Source organism: Brachyistius frenatus, unplaced genomic scaffold (assembly GCF_029030835.1).
Source record: "Brachyistius frenatus isolate BFR_SWC_R1_liver_20210118 unplaced genomic scaffold, ASM2903083v1 Contig_28, whole genome shotgun sequence".
Taxonomy (NCBI): Eukaryota; Metazoa; Chordata; class Actinopteri; family Embiotocidae; genus Brachyistius; species Brachyistius frenatus.
This window is the reverse complement of record NW_027210627.1, coordinates 915,579-934,585: the sequence shown is the minus strand read 5'-3', so window position 1 is coordinate 934,585 and position 19,007 is coordinate 915,579. Positions and strand designations below refer to the sequence as shown.

The 19,007-nt window shown below is 44.8% G+C and overlaps 4 protein-coding genes across 6 annotated transcripts; 2 read left to right on the top strand and 2 right to left on the bottom strand.

The window, feature by feature from the left end:
- Window positions 1-1,638, top strand: asdurf (ASNSD1 upstream open reading frame). Its single transcript, XM_069698771.1, has 4 exons — window positions 1-169; window positions 405-458; window positions 706-781; window positions 1,548-1,638. The coding sequence occupies exons 1-4, from the start codon at window positions 95-97 to the stop codon at window positions 1,586-1,588; spliced, it is 246 nt and encodes an 81-aa protein (XP_069554872.1). The 5' UTR covers window positions 1-94; the 3' UTR covers window positions 1,589-1,638.
- Window positions 1,609-4,425, top strand: asnsd1 (asparagine synthetase domain containing 1). The gene is made up of 3 exons (XM_069698769.1): window positions 1,609-3,027; window positions 3,191-3,372; window positions 4,000-4,425. The coding sequence occupies exons 1-3, from the start codon at window positions 1,609-1,611 to the stop codon at window positions 4,244-4,246; spliced, it is 1,848 nt and encodes a 615-aa protein (XP_069554870.1). The 3' UTR covers window positions 4,247-4,425.
- On the bottom strand, window positions 4,244-7,552 carry LOC138621035 (glucose-1-phosphate adenylyltransferase 2). Its single transcript, XM_069698770.1, has 8 exons — window positions 7,218-7,552; window positions 6,705-6,794; window positions 6,441-6,520; window positions 6,239-6,354; window positions 6,034-6,131; window positions 4,973-5,041; window positions 4,812-4,870; window positions 4,244-4,558 (listed from the first exon to the last, which is right to left on the bottom strand). Exons 1-8 carry the CDS (start codon window positions 7,407-7,409, stop codon window positions 4,438-4,440), a joined length of 825 nt encoding a protein of 274 aa, XP_069554871.1. The 5' UTR covers window positions 7,410-7,552; the 3' UTR covers window positions 4,244-4,437.
- A 566-nt stretch (window positions 7,553-8,118) lies between these two features.
- Window positions 8,119-18,860, bottom strand: sympk (symplekin). 3 transcript variants are annotated; one of them, XM_069698767.1, is made up of 26 exons: window positions 18,777-18,860; window positions 18,227-18,389; window positions 17,619-17,684; window positions 17,459-17,512; window positions 17,248-17,321; window positions 17,033-17,159; window positions 16,665-16,914; window positions 16,389-16,559; window positions 15,957-16,196; window positions 15,701-15,852; window positions 15,464-15,614; window positions 15,138-15,360; window positions 14,895-15,045; window positions 14,555-14,790; window positions 13,819-13,900; window positions 13,620-13,733; window positions 13,385-13,532; window positions 12,417-12,577; window positions 10,953-11,061; window positions 10,674-10,774; window positions 10,397-10,487; window positions 10,082-10,183; window positions 9,681-9,868; window positions 9,409-9,585; window positions 8,951-9,319; window positions 8,119-8,484 (listed from the first exon to the last, which is right to left on the bottom strand). In XM_069698767.1, exons 2-26 carry the CDS (start codon window positions 18,293-18,295, stop codon window positions 8,320-8,322), a joined length of 3,771 nt encoding a protein of 1,256 aa, XP_069554868.1. In that variant the 5' UTR covers window positions 18,296-18,389; window positions 18,777-18,860; the 3' UTR covers window positions 8,119-8,319. The 3 variants fall into 3 exon arrangements, with proteins under 3 accessions (XP_069554868.1, XP_069554867.1, XP_069554869.1); XM_069698766.1 differs by having other exon boundaries at window positions 18,716-18,847; XM_069698768.1 differs by having other exon boundaries at window positions 18,735-18,846.
- Between the last annotated feature and the right edge of the window lie 147 nt (window positions 18,861-19,007).

Sequence of the window (19,007 nt, the reverse complement as noted above, 5' to 3'; positions counted from 1 at the left end):
CGCTGAACCACCTGAACATGTGTTTACGTTCAGTTCAACCGGCTTCAACGACATTCATTTAAACTCGCGACTGTCTGCGTTGCTTCTGACCAACATGTCTTCGAAAAGCCGCGACGACGACGAACATTTTGAAGGACAGTCTGCACTTAAAGAGGACCTGAACAGAAAGGTAGCGTCATTCAAAACAGGACTCCGGTGGCTAATGTTTGCTAACAGCCACTCGTGTCAACAATAACATGTCAACAATAACATGTCGACATTAAAACGGTCGTAAATACACGCCTTTACGTTACGTATGCTCTGATTAACTATGCAGCCTGTGCTGTTCACCAGGTGCGTCTAAACAACTTTAAAGTGACACATTTTTTTTTTCCAGCGGAATAATTTGAGTTGCTGAATTTCAGATCAAGGAGCAGAAAGTTGTCGTGGACGAGCTCTCCAATCTGAAGAAAAACAGGGTGAGTCGAAGTCTGACTGAAAAGGACACCCAGTTATTCTTTTATTTACAAAAAAACAACAACAATTGCCCTGGTAATTATATATACAGGAACCTTGCAGTTAAACTTGTTTTCTTGTGTTGTAAGATGTGAATCAGTAAAACTTAGAAAACAGTCAAACTCTGAAAGAAGCAAAAAAAAATTTTTTCAAACGTGTATTTGTGTTTGTAAATATTGACTTATTTGTTTTGTTGTTGTTTTATTTCAGAAAGTCTACATCCAGCAGAGGAATAGTAACATATTCTTCCTGGCAGACAGAAGTCAGACTCTAAATTCATCCAAAAGTAAGTTGAAAATTGTAAACTAAGTGTCGACCGCCTCATTGATTAATAACTAAAGACGGATTTCATAATGTGATCATACGGGAGGCGAGCAAAAAGTTCTGAGACGTTTCTTGCTGTGCATGAACGAAGCGCACGCAGTGATGTTCGGGGAACGGAGGGAAGCTTCAACCTTCATGAGTACGTTTTCCCAAGTTTCTTGATCAACGTCGGCACCTGAATCTCACGCGTGTTCGTGAGCAGTTGCATTTGTGATTTCACCGTGGCCCTGAAACTTGAGCAGAGAGCACGCGTCAGACAACGTGTCAAACTTTGGGGAAAGAAAGATCTCGCTGCTCCTGACCTGACGCACCTTCTTCAGTCGTGGACGGCGAACTTCTACTCCTCTGAAAACACAAACACCACTGAGATCACCTCGCGTGGTGCATTTTTCATTGCCGTAGACTTTCTGAAGCACTCGCAGAGTCTCTGTTGCCGATTTCCTGAGTTTGACGCAAAACCTGTTGTTTCGCCGCTCACGTTTCAGGTCCATGGTGAAATTCAAACGTTCACGTATCGTCCGGTCATAAACTCGTGTGGAACTCCGGCGCTGATGTTGACCGAGAAACGTAACTTGGGATACTTGTGAAAGTGTTTGCGTCCCCCTGCTCCATGCGTGAAACGGTGCTGCGCTCTATTTGCACTCAACAGAAACCGTCTCTGTACTTTTTGATTGCCCCTCAAATAGCTTCAAGCAGCTGACGAACAGACACACATTTTCTGTCTGCAGAGGAACTGGATTATATGAAAAAGGACCTGCAGGACCTGTGAGGTGGACCTGCACCACAACGATGTGCGGGATCTTTTGTCTGTTGAGTCTGTCGTCCGCTCACTTTGAGGGGGACCGAACAGTTTGTGAACATTTGAAAAGAAGAGGGCCCAACTCCAGCCAGGATCTCACAGTTACCGGCACGAACCCTCACTATCGGTGTCTATTCTCCGCTCATGTTCTTCACATGAGAGGTCTTCTTACCCCTCAGCCGCTTCAAGACAACGCCGGAAACGTTTTGTTGTGGAACGGAGAGGTTTTTGGAGGTATAACAGTGACGCCGGAGGACAATGACACGGCTGTTGTCTCTGAGCTTCTGTCATCCTGCGACAAGCCTGCAGAGTTTCTTACCGTCCTGTCTGCTGTAAAGGGGCCGTGGGGGTTTGTTTACTACCAGAAGGCTGGCGACTACCTCTGGTTTGGCAGAGATTTCTTTGGTAGGCGCAGTTTGCTGTGGGAATTCAATGCCGAGGTCGGCGCCTTGTCCCTGAGTTCTGTAGCAGCTCAGGTTCCTGGACCCGATCAGTCTACTTGGCAAGAAGTGCCAGCAGTTGGTGTTTACAGGATCGACCTGAAGGCAGCTACAGAATCTGGCTCCGTGTCATTTGAGATTTTTCCTTGGGCTCACGCAGGAAGTGATGTCACCGCTTCTTGCAGTAAAACGATATCGGAGTCGCTCCCCAGCGGCTGCAATGCTGTGATGAACCAGTCGGCCCTCGTACTCTCCTCACCCGTGTGTCCTCTGAATACGTCCGTTCCAAAGTCAATAAATAACACAGGAATTCACGCAAACTCGCGTTTATCTGTCGAGGATCTGGAGGAGCTGCTGGCGAGTAAAGAGAAAACCGATGAGGTGAACCATCTCATCGATGTTCTCAGTGAAGCCGTGAGGCGACGGGTTCAGTCTCTGCCTTTCAGGATACCGGAGCACCACTCACTTCTTACTGATGGTCATGCTGGCGTTGCCATCCTTTTCTCAGGAGGTATCGATTCAATGATCCTGGCTGCCCTAGCCGACCGTCACATACCCGCTCATCAACCAATAGACCTTCTCAATGTAGCGTTTAAACTCCACGAGCCAAAAAAGCCGAGCAAGTCTGTGAAGAAACCCAAAAAGCACAAAAATAAGCCGACAGATTCCAAGACTAACGTCGCTGATTCCCGAACATTCAGTCCCTTTGACGTTCCAGACAGAATCACCGGAAAAGCCGGTCTCAAGGAGCTACAAGACATAAACCCTGAAAGGAGATGGAACTTTGTTGAGATCAACGTGACACAGGAGGAGCTGCAGAAAACGCGCCTGGAACGCATTTGTCATTTGGTAAATCCACTGGATACGGTGCTCGACGATAGCATCGGATGTGCCGTGTGGTTTGCTGCAAGAGGGACGGGGTTGATCACGGAGGACGACGACCAGAGGCCCTTCACGTCGTCAGCAAAGGTGAGGTTCAAACATCAGACCCTGCGCTGTCCTGGAGCAAAACTATTCGGAGCCCTATTTAACCAACTTAAAAGGGTTTAATGTAACTTTCCCCCAGGTTGAGTACCGAGGGATAAAGTGACGGGTTGTAACCGTTTCCTGTGATGTTACTCCATGGCTCCAGGTGATTCTGACGGGAATCGGAGCCGACGAGCAGCTGGCAGGTTACTCCAGACACAGAGTCCGCTTTAAGACGTCCGGACACGAGGGACTGATCCAGGAACTAGCCATGGAGCTGGACAGGATCTCCTCCAGGAACTTAGGCAGAGATGACCGAGTGATCGGGGACCACGGGAAGGAAGCGAGGTCGGTGTGGAACCTGTTCCAAGTTACCATAATTCAAAGTGACATGTTGAAATCACATATTTTGTCTGGTAGACCGTTAAAGAACTCCATACCTCACCGTTAAAGGTGCCCTGTGACATTTTCATTTAATGAATCCAAAGTTAACAGTTGGCGTTTCTCACCACAACATCTGGTGCGTATCCTCGATGCCTTAACAAATATGTTCAATGAATTTTCCTACTAAAATGTTTGAAAATGTATGCATTATTTAGAGTCCAACTTTCACCTTTCCTCTCACACTCTCTCTCTGAAATGTGCACCAAACAAAAACACATTTTTTTTTATTCTCTGATGGATCCTGTTGTTCTGATGTTGGTGTTGTCCACTTTGACCTCAGTGGGCGTGTACACACGGTGTTTGATTGACATCTCGCTGCCTCTTTTATTGTCGCTCTCAGATAAAGTCTGGTCAGCCATGTGTCACGACAACATTTATTTAAATAGGATGGACTCATTTTGACCAAATAAATGGTCCCTATACAAATATGACCATATGTTGTGTGGAGTATTCAGTAACGTTTAAAAGCCCCTCAGATGAAGCTCCACTCAGCTTTGTTGTTCAATGTCTGACTGAATGTCACTCTTGCAGGTTTCCCTACTTGGACGAGGACGTGGTGAGCTTTCTGAACTCGCTGCCTGTGTGGGAGAAGGCGGATCTGTCGCTCCCACGAGGCGTCGGGGAGAAGCTCCTCCTGAGGCTGACGGCGAAGCAGCTGGGCCTCGGCCAATCAGCCGTCCTGCCCAAGAGAGCCATGCAGTTCGGCTCGCGCATCGCCAAGATGGAGGACAGCCACGAAAAGGCCTCTGACAAATGCACAAGGCTCGTCACTGGGTAGATCATAAAACTCATTTTAATAGAAAACGTTGATTATAAAATTACATAATGTTCACATTTAAAGAGATATTTACAATCGCAACTCCTGATGTAATGACAGTTTTTAGCGTTGGCGTTGATTTCTGTGGTCAGATTTGTTTTATTTTTAACAAGGCACAATAAATAAGGTGTTTTTGTGTATCCCTGTTTCCTCTACACCATGTATGACTTGACATCTTGAAGTTTCTCTCTGAAGTAAAGGTCACATTCAATATAGGAAGGCAAGTTTCCAACATCAAAACGGCCAGAAATCTCATGAGTGTAGACTGGTCTCCTGAAAAAAAAAAAAAACACGTTTTTTTTTTTTTTTAGAGAAATAAATGGAAAAAAAAAAAATCAGTTAAAAGTGTATTAATTTTAGCTGAGTACATCATTTTAAGTGTATTAAAAATACAAGAACATATCAAAATTAATCCCAACCCCCATTTTGTGCTCCAGACCAGCTGCCTTTCACAAAGCAGGATTACTAAACTATTTGCATAACTTTCCTGATTAAAATCAGATTGGAAGGCGCCAGCACAAATTACCTCGGAATGAGCCAAGACACAAAGTTTCCTGGAGCATCTTTCTCTTCAATAGCAGCGTCCTGTGGAAATAAGAAAGCTGTGCATAAGAGTGAAATAAATTTAAAAAAAAGACTTTACTTTTAATTTTCACCACATGCTGGCTGTCTAATATATTTATTTACCTCCTTTTCCTCAAGGAAAGTCCCCAACAGAGGAAGACTTTTCTTTGAAAACACATAGAAACAAGGGCACTGAAAAACAAATGGAAGTCATTATCTGGATGATATGTAGTGCAAATACACACACACACACACTGCACGCTGGGGATCAGATAAGAATATCAGTGACTGTTGCAATTCATCAAATCATCTATAAGCGGTGTAGATTTGAAACGACTGCCAGCTCGTGCAGGACTAGCTGCTCCAGCAAATTCTCCCAAAAACAAAGTTACAACACAAAACCTGCAGGTTACTCTGCAACTACTGGGGTCAAAGTGCAGGCGTCTCCTATCAGACAGATCGAACCAGTTTGACCTGCGTGGGATGACGTGCAGGGGAAAAAGCTTTTCCTGTCCGAAAACATCAGCGCAAAACTACAGTTCGCCGACGAACACGCAGGCAAAGAGCAAAAACAGCTTTTCAGGAGAAGAACCTCGATCATACCAACCGTTAACAACTTATGTGGAAATATTGTGGTTTGAAGTTGCTTTGCTGCCTCCGGCAGCTTAAAGTCACTGATTCAACTATGAGTTCCTCATCGTGTCAAATTGAAAATAACACGAAGCCATTTGTCTGAGAGTTGAACTGAATGAACCTTTTAACAGCAATGATCCGAAGCACACGAGCAAATCCACCAAGGAAAAAGGAAGAAACGGAGAGTTGTGGAACGGACGAGTCGAAGCTCAAATTTAAATCCCATTGAAATGTTGTGGGAGCATCTGAAGTGAGCAAAACATGAAAGAAACCCGTCGACCATCGTGCAGCTGGAGGAATTTTACATGGAAGAGAGGTCAAAAAGTTCAAGCCGACATCAAAGACTGGTGGACGGTTACTTTTAAACTATTGTCCCTGGTGGTGGTGCTGAAGGAAACCACCTTCATCTGCAGGCACTGTTTCATCGCGGGGAAAATGTTTGCTCGTCAAAAACGGACAACAAAAAGATGGGAGTCGCAGCTGCAACCTCGATCTGAAACCTGCACTTGACAAAACTGACGGGCTTTGTTCAGCGTCTGTGACGGACTTACTGCTCTCCTCGACTCTGTCTCGCAGGGAAGAGGCTTCTCCTTCAGGCAGACGACGCGAAGATCACCGTCGACCTCCAGTATTCCATATTTCTTGGTTTCTGTAACGAACAGACCTTGTGAGCACGATGGAGAAAAAAAACCCAACAAGATTTACATTTTAAGACACTTCTTAACTGCTTCGGTGTGGCCGCCTGAAAAGCCTCACCGTCGTCTCCGCACCGGTACGAGAGCACCAGACAGCCGTCTTCGCACTTTGCTTGCACGTCAGAAAACCTCTCTTTGACTCGACTGAGGCTGAAATCTTCTTTAAAGAGGGTGTCGCTGTTCAGAGTGGAGAGACAGGATTTATGTCAGCAACACCACTTCACTTCCTCCTTCACCAGGCACGTTTGGAGACAGAACCGTACCCTCCGATAACTACAACGTGGTCTTCTATGTTGAAGCGCGTCACTGCCAGCTGCAGGCAGGCCACAGCACCGAGACGCTCCTGGTGGGTGGAAATAGATCGATTTAGAGGTTCAATCTACAAAAACGAAATGCCAGTATACAACTTGGCCTTGTCTGATCTGAATCAACCCGAAATCTATTCTGGAGAATGGCTCAGGAAAGATATTTTCAAGGCCAAATCATGTCCAAGCAGTGATGGCAGGAATCGTAAAATACTCATTTACGTCGTTGTTGCTCGTCTCATCGCTGAGGACCTTGACATTTGTGAATTGAGCAGCCCAGTCTTCAAACGCAGCGTGATAGAGAGCGTTGGTCTGTGGAGAGACCATCAGCAGAGGACAGCGATTCAGTCATCATCACTTCACAGTCACAGCTGCACGTTAGTAATGAACAGTTATTCAAAGTAACTAAGTCCTTTTACTCAAGTAAAAAAAAAAAATTGAGGTACTTCTACTTTATTCGAGTATTTCGATTTGACATTTTATACTTTGTCTTCACTGCATTTCAGGGACAGATATTGTACTTCCTACTTCACTACATTTATTTGACTGCTTTAGTTACCGTTTAGATTCAGATTGAACTAAATTAATGACATAACAAGCTCTTAAATGTCATATAAAGCCAGCGCTTGTTGACAGCTCCACCAAACTGTGATTTATTTATTTGTTCTCCTCTGTACTTGAGTAAACGCAGATAGCGTTGCCGCCGCAGTGTTTTCAGCGCACAGTGGTACTCACGACAACATAGACGCAGTCCACGGAGCCGGAGGCGGTCAGCGCCCGGACCCAGTGCGAGATCAGGGCACGGCGACCCACCGGCAGCAGCGGCTTGGCGACGCCGGCCAGGTGAGCGAACCTCCCGCTGCTGTCGGAGACAACATCGCGCTGGAACCTGGTTCCGTAACCGGCGGCGAGAATTACGGCTTTCATTTAAACGCGGAACCAGCAGAGAGACGTCGCTCGGTCGTTAGACGTGTTACCGGAGAGGTTCGGTACTATTTAACGGGTTTAAGTTGCGTTAAGAGCAGAGTCCAAACAAACCAGAGCCAAACAAACGCAACCTGTTCTGCATCTTCTCGCGAGACTCGCCCGGTGTTTTAGAGCGCTTCCGGTTGCTACTTCCAAATTAAAAGTAGTGCTTCTGCCGGAGATTTAACAGTAAAATGAGTACAGTAGTTGCAAACGGTTAATGCTTTGATTAAACAAAGTCACACCAACTAGAAAGATTAGGCCTGACATTGTGGAACATGAACATGGGTTCAAACTGAAATGAAAAAGGCTACTCGTTGTTTGATCATCAATTTTGACCCGCAGTATAATAATATAACCAAAAACCAAGGCCTGAAAAGTTACTACAGAACTGAATAGGAATGATTTTTTTATTCTTTGCTTTACTAGATGGTATTCATGGCAAACTAGCCATTAAGAGATCTTAACTAAAACTCTGAAAAACAGAAGCCAGCTGTATAAGTTTGTTGAATATCCTCTTTTCTTGTTTCTTTTGACACATTTTAAATAAACACAACCTTATCTTGAGTGTGTCCAGGAGCTGTTCAACATCTTTTCTGATGAAACCCGGTTATCCAATGATCCATGATTACATTTGTGTCACAGGAAAGTGATAGAAGTGAAACAAAAGTGTTGTTAAACCAGTGTTTTTCATTTATTTACCAACTTATTATGACATGGAGGCAAATTGACTTTGTAATTTTTCCTCACAATACATTTTCTACAAATACAAAAGGAAAAGAGATACTTTTTTTTGTTGTTGAAATCCCGCAAATCCGTGGGATGTTTGCAGATGAAAGAAATGTTCATTTATTTTCAGTGCATCCTTATTCTACATCCTCGCTGCTGCTTCCAGCTTCGGGTTCCGTGACGTCAGCTTCAGCTTCTTTTTTTCTGGCTCCTGCTGGTTCGACGGTTCAGGCTGAGACTCCTCCATCGGTTCCTCAGCTGCTTCTGGCTCAGGTGACGGCGTGTCGGCTTCTCTTGTCAACTCCACCTGAGGAAAAGCAGCAAGTCCAATTTTTTCGAGTTTAAATTCAGTTGATGTTGAGCAATAAAAATCAAATCCTTGATAATGAAAAATATCCTTAACTTCCTGAGGCATACAGTAGTTTTCTGTTGATTATGTTGCACAAACCTTTAAAAGATTTCGCTACTTTTCAAACTGAAATGCTGTTAACCTTTTTATATTTTACAACTCTACATTAATGCATGTATTGAAACTGTTTTAATAGATTCTTTGCGTCTTTTAAAACAAGGCCTTTCGTTGTTTTCCACTGGTTTTCATGCTCTTCTTTCATCAGTGGATACAAGAGTTCAGGTGGTTAATGTGATTCCTAAAGATCATATGCTGCACTAACAAGCGCATGTTTTTAGAGGTTTCATTGCCGCTAGTCTTGCACGTCCTTCCACACAGAATGTCAAGTTGGTTTATTTCATGATTTTTAGCAGTTAAATTTTACCTGTGAAATACTATTGTCCGTCTCTTCCTGTATCACTGGATCAGACTCCTCTTGCTCCATTGGTTCTTCTTCTTCTTCTTCCTCTTCTTGTTCTTCTTGTTCTTCTTCTTGTTCTTCATTGATCCTTGATTCTTTTTCTTCTTCTTTCACAGCGGCTGGTTCTTCCTTGACTGGTGTCTCTGTCTCTGTCTCGTTGTCTGCCATGGCGGGAGCTTCTTCTACGATCGGAGCAGGTTCCATTTGGCTAACAAATGTGCACGCAGCATCTTTATCTGCCTCCTCGTTCTCCCCTACCGGCTCTACGGGCTTCGGCTCCGGCTTTTTATTGGCTTTCAGGACAGCCATGATGGAGGCGGGAACGTGAGCTTGCTGTTACACACAGAAGGAAGCAGCTGGTTTAATGAGGACATTCCAAGAGAAACATTATGAGGTTTCGTGAACTTGGGAACAGCTCTGACCTGGTCGGGTGTGAAGGAGAGGACGTGCTGCAGAAGAGGCTCTCGCATCTCCGGGCAGCGTTCGAACACGCTCGTCAGCTGCGCGGGCGGCAGCTGCAGCAGCACGGTGTACGACTGAGGCTTCGTCCGCTGGCAGCACTTCACAAATCCCTCCCACACTTTAGGATACTTCCACACCTGCAGGACAAAAGAACAACAACTGTTAGGGAGTTAAAAAAAAAAAAAAAAAAGGCTTAAAAAGTGTTTTTCTGTGGATAAGTGCAACAACTTACCTGCTTAAAGATGAGGCAATACAGGATGTTCATGACGAATCCTCCCAGTCGGGGATACATGGTGAGGGACTGGATGACGGTACGCATCAGCAGCATGGGGAGAGGGATCTGCTCCAGCAGCTGCTGCATCACCACCGCCAGGACCTCCGACGTGTATACGTTCTTCTCCGCGAAGCACAGGTTGGTGGCTATCACACACACCCACCCACCCATACACACACACACACCCACACACACACACAGAAAGCAGAAGAGCACAATAATCACCAGCAGTCACACATGTGCATCAGAGGCTGAGAAATGAACTCCTGATCAGAACCGTAAAGAGAAGCTGGTGTGACGTAACCAACATATCTCAACATCTCGGACACTTAAAGTAGGTTTAATCCCTGAACTCTGACCTTTTATGATGGATTTCATGTCACATTTAGTTGAGTCGATGTTGTGCAAGGCGATGAGCAGGTCTCCTGGGGTGAGAGGCGACACGGACGAACTTCCCTCACCTGCACAAAATGTCAGAAAACATCATCCTTTGTCTCACTTAAACTTCCACATAAGCCAACAAGTACTCTTAATATATATAAAAAAAGGAGACAAATTTATTTATAATTAGCTAAAAATAAAAGTTAACTGAACTATTGTCTTTTAATAAAAAGTGGAAATGTGTGTGCAGGATTCTTAATGTGAAGCAGAGTTAGGAGTGAAGGTGGACTTACTGTTCTGAGTTCCCAGCAGTCTGTTGAACACCTCCTTCACTACGATGGGGTTGAGTTTGATGAGCTTGGGAAGAGCCTGGATGACTTCATTCTACGTGACGAAAACAACCAACACAATAAGTCAAATCCTTCATTCATTACGATGTATAATGCAACGCTAAGTAGCCGAGATGTAATTTGCTGTTTGAATGTGCTCACGCTGTACGCATGTGATGGTGATAAAACTCTGTATCTCTGATACTACGTGCACCTGCTTTCACGAGATTATGAAAGTCACCTTTTCGAGACCGTTGATGACGGGGATCAGGAAACGAACGTCAGGCACTCGTTTGTGGTAAAGGTCTCGCACTCTCTCCACCAGCTCTGGGGATGGAGGCACTGAAAACAAAAACTTCGGTTACACATCAACACGTTTCATTCGGCTTCCCTCGACTGTGCAGCAGGATTGGGTCATTCTCACGTGGATTAATTACAAAACGTAACGTTTCTGTGGCCCTGAATTCGTGTCGAGTGACCTAACTCTTCCTGTGCATTTGAAACTGATTCGTTTTTGTACCTTTATCAGTCAGAATGTGCAGGCAGCGAGTCACCAGAGTCTCGGCTCCTTTGGGACAGTTCTCAACCAGGAGCAGCAGCTCAGGAGAGTTCATCCCCATGCCACGGATCTACAAAAAAGAAAAAGGTAAACGAAACACGTCAGCACTAATGAAAAACAACACAGCCATAGAACGGAGAGCACAGATTCCTTTTTGCACACTTTGGACCTGATTTACTTTAGTTTGCGTGTGTAAAATCACGTGCAAACTCCACATCACCTGCAAAAATATTTCCAAGCAGATCTACTAACTACGTTGTCCATTTTGCGTGTTTGCCTGCATGCATATGTAGTATTGGCCGTTTCTACTTAAACGTGTAAAATACTGGGAGGGGAAATGCAAATAGAACAATTTAACGCCCGCAATGATATTTACTAAACCTGAAAGTAGAAATAGGAGAAGTGATTGTTGTGTATTTCAGTACAACGGAAAGGAACGTATGAATCAGGTGCGCACATCAGGAGAGACGCTGTTATTGTGGTGAGAAGGAGACGCAGAGAATTTACAATAAATTGTAACAATTGTAGGAATTACTCAAACTATTACACTGCAAGTTTTTACATCACCTTTAATGACACACTTTGAAACTCCAGGTGTGTTTATTCAGTTGCATTTGTTTGCTCTGTTGGGTCTAATTTATTTTCTCTGGTGGTCAGCCAGTTAAACACACAGTTCAATCGTCCAAACTTTGACCTCGGTTGGTTTTGTCAAACTTGGCTTTCAGAAGCAAACATCCCCGACTTTCCACCCACAGGACCTTTTTGTTTTGAGGTTCATTTCTGGTTTTTGGTTCTTACTTTGGCACAATTATTTAGAGTGACCTGGATGTAAAGATCAGTGTTTTCATTTAAAAGTGCTCAGTAGGAGCTCAAACAGTGGCTTTGTTTCTCCTATGTTTTAACCAACAGCTTCCTAAAGCTTTATCGAAGCTTTATATAATTTGTAGCATCTTAAAACATGAATGTGGATGGTGATAGTGAGCTTCTTGCAGTGGATGCATTTTTAGTAGTCATGACATGGCAAAGTGTTGAGAATCTGGAGCCACACATGGGTGCTTGTGTTTTACCAACACGGCTGTTCCTCAAATAAATCAATGAGTTCATCATATCTGTCTTCCATCCAAAAACTCGAACCCGACTCAATCAGCCGACAGTTTGTAAGGAACTTGACCAGCTGACTTCCCTACGAGCTGATGGCCGTTAAAAGAGCCGACGTGCTACGTTGTAAAACTGCGACTTGACAAGCTGAGACTTAAGACGACGTCATCGGCTGGTTTAAGTTGAACTGGGACGGGAAAGTTCACAGCTTCTTGAACTGTTTCATCTCGTTGTGAATCTTTGGTCTGAGCTGAGTAAGTGGAAAACAAATGAAGCATTGTTTAAAAACAAAACAACAACAACAACAGCTGAGAGTAAGTGACTCACCGGCTGCTCTATCGCTCGGAGCACGCTGCGTTTGATATCAGCGATGGCCTCGGTGTAGACGGAAGCGAGTTCGTGGACCAGCCGGTGGTTCAGAGGGAGCAGAGACAGGTAGAGGAAGAGACACTGTCTCACTGTCTCTTCAGTCCAGGGGGCGGCCACCTCTGTCTCAACGAGGACACAAACCAATGGGGTTAGAGGAGGGAACTAGGTGGTTGCTAGTTTGAATATTTAGACTACCAAAACTACCATTTGTTCTCAAAGGAACTAATCTCATCTGATAACTTCATAAGGAACGCAAGTTTGAAAAGGCAGTCGAATGTCACTAAACATTCCTCCATTAAATTACAGCAGTAAGAAAGAGAGCCGCGTTGCAAACAGACGAACACAGGGACTTATTTTTATTCTAAAGAGCAAAATATCGATGTTTTATTTCTGAAATTACTGCTTTAACGTTAGCTTTTTAATCGCAGGTAACCTTTGAACAACTGTAGCATTGTGTCAAAAAATGCAGTCTCTTCATTGTTTGAAGTGAATCCATTTCATCGGAGGATCAGAAAATGTCACTTTTTCTGCACGTCATCAACAAAATAATATCGCTTCATTTCAACAGTTGAACAGAAAGAAGACATTTGAACAACTTTTGTGCAGCGTGTCAGTGTCCTAAAAACCGAAAATAAAATGTATATATTTCTCTCCAGGTTCGTACTGGAGTTTCCCACTGACACTTGTATCACCACAGCAGTGGCACAGTACAATATAATGCTTCCAAGATAAACTCTGGAATGAGCTTGTTTTTGGCCAAAATATCCCAATTGATCACGTCCTTTAAACTTAAAAACAAAATGTAATGTAAAACTGTCAGTAAATAACTTTCTTACCTGAAGTTGGCCTTTATGTTACAATAAATGAATTACAATGTGTAAAAGTAAGACGTGCAAATAAGTGCATGTTAAAGGCCCGATGCGAACCTGTGTCTTTGTCGGCCCCGAAGAGCAGAGACGGAGGGTTGGGGTGAACCAGGAGCTGCATGTAGTTCAGGGCGAACTTCTCGATGTAGTCCCTGAGCTGGTCTTTCTCATACATGCGCTTGAGAAAAGCCAAGGCGGTGGTGCGCACCTGGAAATGAAAACAGTCCGTTGAAAACACGTGACGACCTCAGGAAGGAGGAATCAGCCGAGAGGTCGGTGAGGATGTCAGCGTCACCTTCTCTTTGTCGTGGGAGCTGAGATCCAGAAGGACGTGCAGGTACTGAAACTGCCTGCAGGGCCGTTTGACGATGAGCTCCTTCAGAGTCGTCATGCCCAGATACACCCGCGACTGAAACGGAGGTTGGCAGGTTAACGGACAGCTCAGAGGACGTGTTGAGGAGTCTGCTGCTGTGCCTTTAAAGACGTGGTTTTACCTCGTCCTCACAGTATCGGCGTATGACCTCCAGCGCTGACTCTGTTATGATGGGAGCCTCCAGGACCAGTTTGGTGAAAAGTCTGGAGGAGAGAAAATAGGATTCAGTTGATGGTTCGGCTGATAAATAGGCTCACGTTCATCGAGGCACATTTCACACACACAAACATCATATGGTTAGGGTTATGCTGCTCTGGAAAAAGAACGGGGAAATTAAGAAAAGAGGGGAGTCTCCTTGTCTCAAGTTTACAGCAAACATTTGCAGAAATCTCATGTTTATTCCATTGAAGAATCCATTAAGTTCTCAACTTCTAATTTAAAAAAAAAAAAACGTCTTTATCCTATCCCCTCTGTGCTCCTGCCCGTAGTTCAGTTAAAGATTTGCTGAATTTGTTTTTTGTCTCATCTGAGTCATTCAAGGCTTCCCAGTTGCGCTGAGAATCTTTAGTTTTTTACAGAATCTGGATTGTGTAAACTGTGTAAAATGAAAATGTAAAATTAAGGGATTAGGGTGAAAAATCACAATTCTAATCTTAGATTTTTTTTTTCCCTGACAGATCTTTGTAAATTCAAAAAAAAAAAAATCCAGCAATGATATCTATTTTTTACAGTTTCGGAATAATTAATTGTGTTATTTGGGTGGGTTTCTTTTTTTTTTTTTTTTTTTTTTAAAGAAACAAGTAGAGAAAACATGCTGCACACATGAAGGAATGCTGATTGATGAGTGTTTGTCTCACCCGTCCCTCTGCTCGGGTTTCTCCTGCAGGCCCGACAGCAGAGTGAACAGACAGTGGTCGTAGCTGTCCAGCAGCCCTGACGGCATCTGGCTGAGGTAGGTGTTGTACTCCTGGTAGAGCAGAGAAAACGCCAGGTCGCTCCTCGTCCTGATGTCGTCCAGGATAAACTGCAGCACGTCCTCCTTCATCATCCCTTCGAACTGCGTCACGAGCCTGGAGAGGATCTTCACTCTGACCTGCCACACAAATTAAATGAGGTTATCCTCTAAAATACTAATTGTTTTGTGGTTAGCAGAGTGCTTCTCATTCATTATGAAGTAGCATGATTTGGATCATTTACGTGGGACATTCCACTCTGAGCGATCGCCTTCTCTGAGTGCAGAATGCGGTTCACTGCTTTGGAAGTTAACTTCTCAATCTGGGTCTCTGACAGCGGCTGGACAACATCTGACAACCGGAACACTTTTTTCCTCCCGCTGGCCCCCGTCATCCTGAAAGAAACAACAAAAAAAAGATCATACAGGGTGATGAGTGTCTCTTTCAACACTTCGTCCTGCCACCTCGTATCGGTGCCTGGACTCACTTGGTTTGTGCAGAAGGAAGGATGGGCTCGGGAAGCCTCTTGACCGCGGTGGGAGCTTCTGTGGTCGAAGGCTTCTCTGCGTAACCTCCCACCACAGAGATGGCCTGGCCCATCATCACCGCGGGAACTTTACGCTTGATGAGAAGGTCTTTGCCTCCGGCGTCGTCCTCGTTGTCTTCCTCTTTGCCCATGTCGTCCTCTCTGGCCTTGCACTGCTCGAGTCCTGAGATAAACGGAAGAAAAAAATAGGCTTTCAATTCAGCCAAAATACCGTATCCCAGTTTCTTTTAAGGCTTTTTTGTTGGCGCATGATTTTTGTCACCAACCTGGACCGATCCCTGCTCCAGTCATCTGCGTGGCCATCAGCCTGGCCAGATGTTTGATCTGGGCATCGGTGCCTGCTGACTCAACAGGTGTGTACGTGGCCTGGAAGGACGCTGGCATGACGTCGGGCAGATACACCATGCTGATGAGCACCTGAACAGTGAGACGGAGACGTGAGCTGAGCTGCGAGAGTTAAAACAAACTGAAAAAAAAAAAAAAGAAAGGCCGCAGCTGCTCACCAGGTTGGCGACGTTCTCGGAGGTGAGCAGCGGGTGCAGGAACTCCGCTGTGAGGTCAATGGCAGACTGTGCGACGGGAACGGCAGCCGGCTTCGGGACCGAAAGAGGAGCCGGCTCCTCTTTGTCCTCATCGTCTTCGATCAAGGTTGGCTCTGAACAAAGAGGGACAAGCGTTACAGGGTTTTTACAATGAAACCACAGATTTTGGGTGTGGACAGTGGTTCAAATCAAATTCTCCTAAGTGATCAGCACTCACCCATCTTGACCTTCTTGCCCTCCGTGTATTGTTCATGGCGAGGCCTTTTGCGCTGCTCTCGCGGTGCCGGTGTTGAGCGAGTTATCTCGCTCTGAGGCATCCCGAGGTCCAGCAGCAAAGTGCTGATCTGACCCTGAAACTCCAGGCTGCACGGATGCTTCAGCACCGCCACCAGGTGCAGCTTCAGGTTCTTTCTCACGCTGCTGACCTGAGACTTGGCCAGAGTGGGGGGTAGATTTGCTAAAAAAAAAAAAAAAAGAAGTCATAGTTGCGTTCATTACTACGTACAGTCAGATTGTAATTTTAAGCACCAAGATTTTCACTGTAAAAGATAATATCAGGCTAACGCTGCACCTTTTTAAAATGTTCTATTCATTCATAGATTTAAAAAACAACAACTTTTTATACTAATGTTCGATTCATCAGACTCACCATGCAGTGTCTCATAAGCCTGCACCACCTCTGACATGAACATCGGCCTCTGACGGGCAATAGTGGCCAGAGAACCCAACGCTGTGGTGAGGTTGATGCTGGAAATCGCCGGGTGGACCATGAACTTCAGCAGTTTCTCCAGTGCAGTCTTTCCCTCCTCACACAAAACATCTGTCGATTAGACGTCATAGAAGATTTCAAAAGGTGAGATTTAATGGACAGCACATACAAACATGAGGGCACTACGTCCTCACTGAAGGATCGTAACATCCGTACCGTAGCGAATGTACGAGTGATCTTTAGGAACTTTGTCCAGGCTGATGTCGCCTTCCTGTCGTTTGGGGACGTCGGAGTCGGACGTCCGTGGTGACAGAGTGATGATCAGTGATTCTGTGAACTTGATGGCGTGAGTACGAACACCGTCGTTCTCAGAGTCCAGCAGGGCCAAAACCTCCTCTTTCATTTGTGTGACCAAATCCCAGCATGCCTCCTGCATCTCTGATACCGCTTTGGGGCGCACCAACCACTAACACGACGCAGACAGAGGAGGGACAGATTAGCATAAGCAGATACACCGTTCAATCTTTCAGCAACAGGGCAAAAATCTATAAATGTTTTATACATGACCAAGTTACTGTATGTACCTGTAGAGTAACTCTGTAGAGCTGGGTGAGAGTGAGGATGGCTTTCTTCACCACGTTCACACTTTCATCCTTCAGCAACATGTTCAGGTTGGCGATCAGTCTGAGGAGGAGCTCATTGTCCCGTTTACTGATCAAGACATGAGACAGCAGAAGACTGAGTAAGCTGCTACTTTTCACAAACATCTCATTTTCAACCTTGAGACTAGAAGACTCACCATGCTTCCTCAATGAAGCCAATGACAAACTTTCTCACTTCAATAGACTTGTCAGTCTGAAAGGCGATTATCTCCTGCAAGATGAAAAAAGACAGGACAGGACAGGACAGGACAGGACAGGACAGTTAGGAATGAAGGTTGAATTTAGCTAGTTGCTATACATCAACAAAAACTACTATTAGTTACAGAAGCTGCATATATGTTTACTTACATCCAAAAAATTGTCAAGAAGAGATGGATCCTTGTTGATTATAAGCTCCTGGACCTGAAGATTAAATCGATTTATTGATTAAAATAAAACGTTTTAATCGATATGTCTTTTTGGATTCCATAACAGTAAAATCTTGATTTACAAGGATCAGATTACAAACCTGTTTGAGCACAGCTAGCTTTTCATCTGTGGGTATCAGGGCGGCCTGATTCAGGAGCTCCACAACCTGAAAGAGGAAAATAAACTTCACGACTGAGACATCTTTGCTCAAAGGTGCCTCCTTTTCATGCCCCATTTATCAGACATCCATGAAGTATTTCATGTTTGTAAATGTCTGAACTCTTGATTGTGTAATTCACCACCTGAACTGTAAGGCTCGGCCCAATCGACTCGGTTCAGGCTCAGATCTTTGACTTATTCCAGCGGGTTTGAGCGGGTCGGTTTCTGCACCGCGGTGTTTAAATGAACCGTGCGAGGGAACGGGGCTCTGCCACAGTTTTCACTCAATATTAGGGCACGAGTTGAGTAGTTGGCCCAGGATGCATTCATGTTTGCATCCCAGACCCCCCTCCCCCCCTCGCCTCCCCCAACGTGGTCTAAGCAGATCTGACCATCCAGGACAGATGTTAATGCCAGATGTTTCTCAAAGTGTGATTTTTGTGCAACGCAGGAACAAGAGAAGAGCAATGAGTCCAATTTACCCAAAACCCTGTTTTAACCTAAACAAAACCCAGATCTCTTCATCACAGATTCAGGATGTACACGGACCTTTTCACTGGTGGTCATGTCGACCACACCGGGGACCTGAGGGTCCTCCTCCTGGGGAGAAACATCCATGATGCGGGTGTGCGCACGTCACTTTGCGGATAGCATGGTCCTCGAAGGTCCTCTCTGGTCCTCGAATCCTCTGGTCCTCTAATCCTCCGGACTCCTGTCAAAAGGATGATTTTTATTTCATAACTCGAGGAGTTTTATCACAACGACGTTCAGTTGTTTTAGCAATTAGCTTTCAGCTCGCGTGCTTCATTTGACTGATGATGCAAACAGACTCAACTGCGAGGCCTCACTATCAAATTCACGAGTACAACACAATCATTATAAACCGTTATTATTATTATTATTATTATTATTGAAGTACTTCAATTAAACACTATTATGGTCTTCGATCATTAGCGCGCAAGCCCCCGTGCTAGCAGCAATGCTAACCCTAACAGCCCTTTTAACTTTTATAACAACAGATCCGTCTCAGCTACTTACAGCCGAATCGACTCTTTACCTTGTCGTTCCCACAACAATTCAACTTTGGTCGCAGACTTACGAACACAGAAGCTTTAACTCGTTCAATAAGTAGAACAACTTCGCTAGCCCGTAGAGGAAGCAGCCATGATTGTTAGAAGACGCGGTGACTCTTCTTCTGCTGTTGTTGAGGAACGCGTCAGAGCCGTCTGACGTCAGAGCCGTCTGCCCCCTGCTGGACACACCGGAACCTGCAGCGTTCAGAAAATGTTAACGTAAATAAACATCAAAATCATCTTTGTTTTATTCTGTA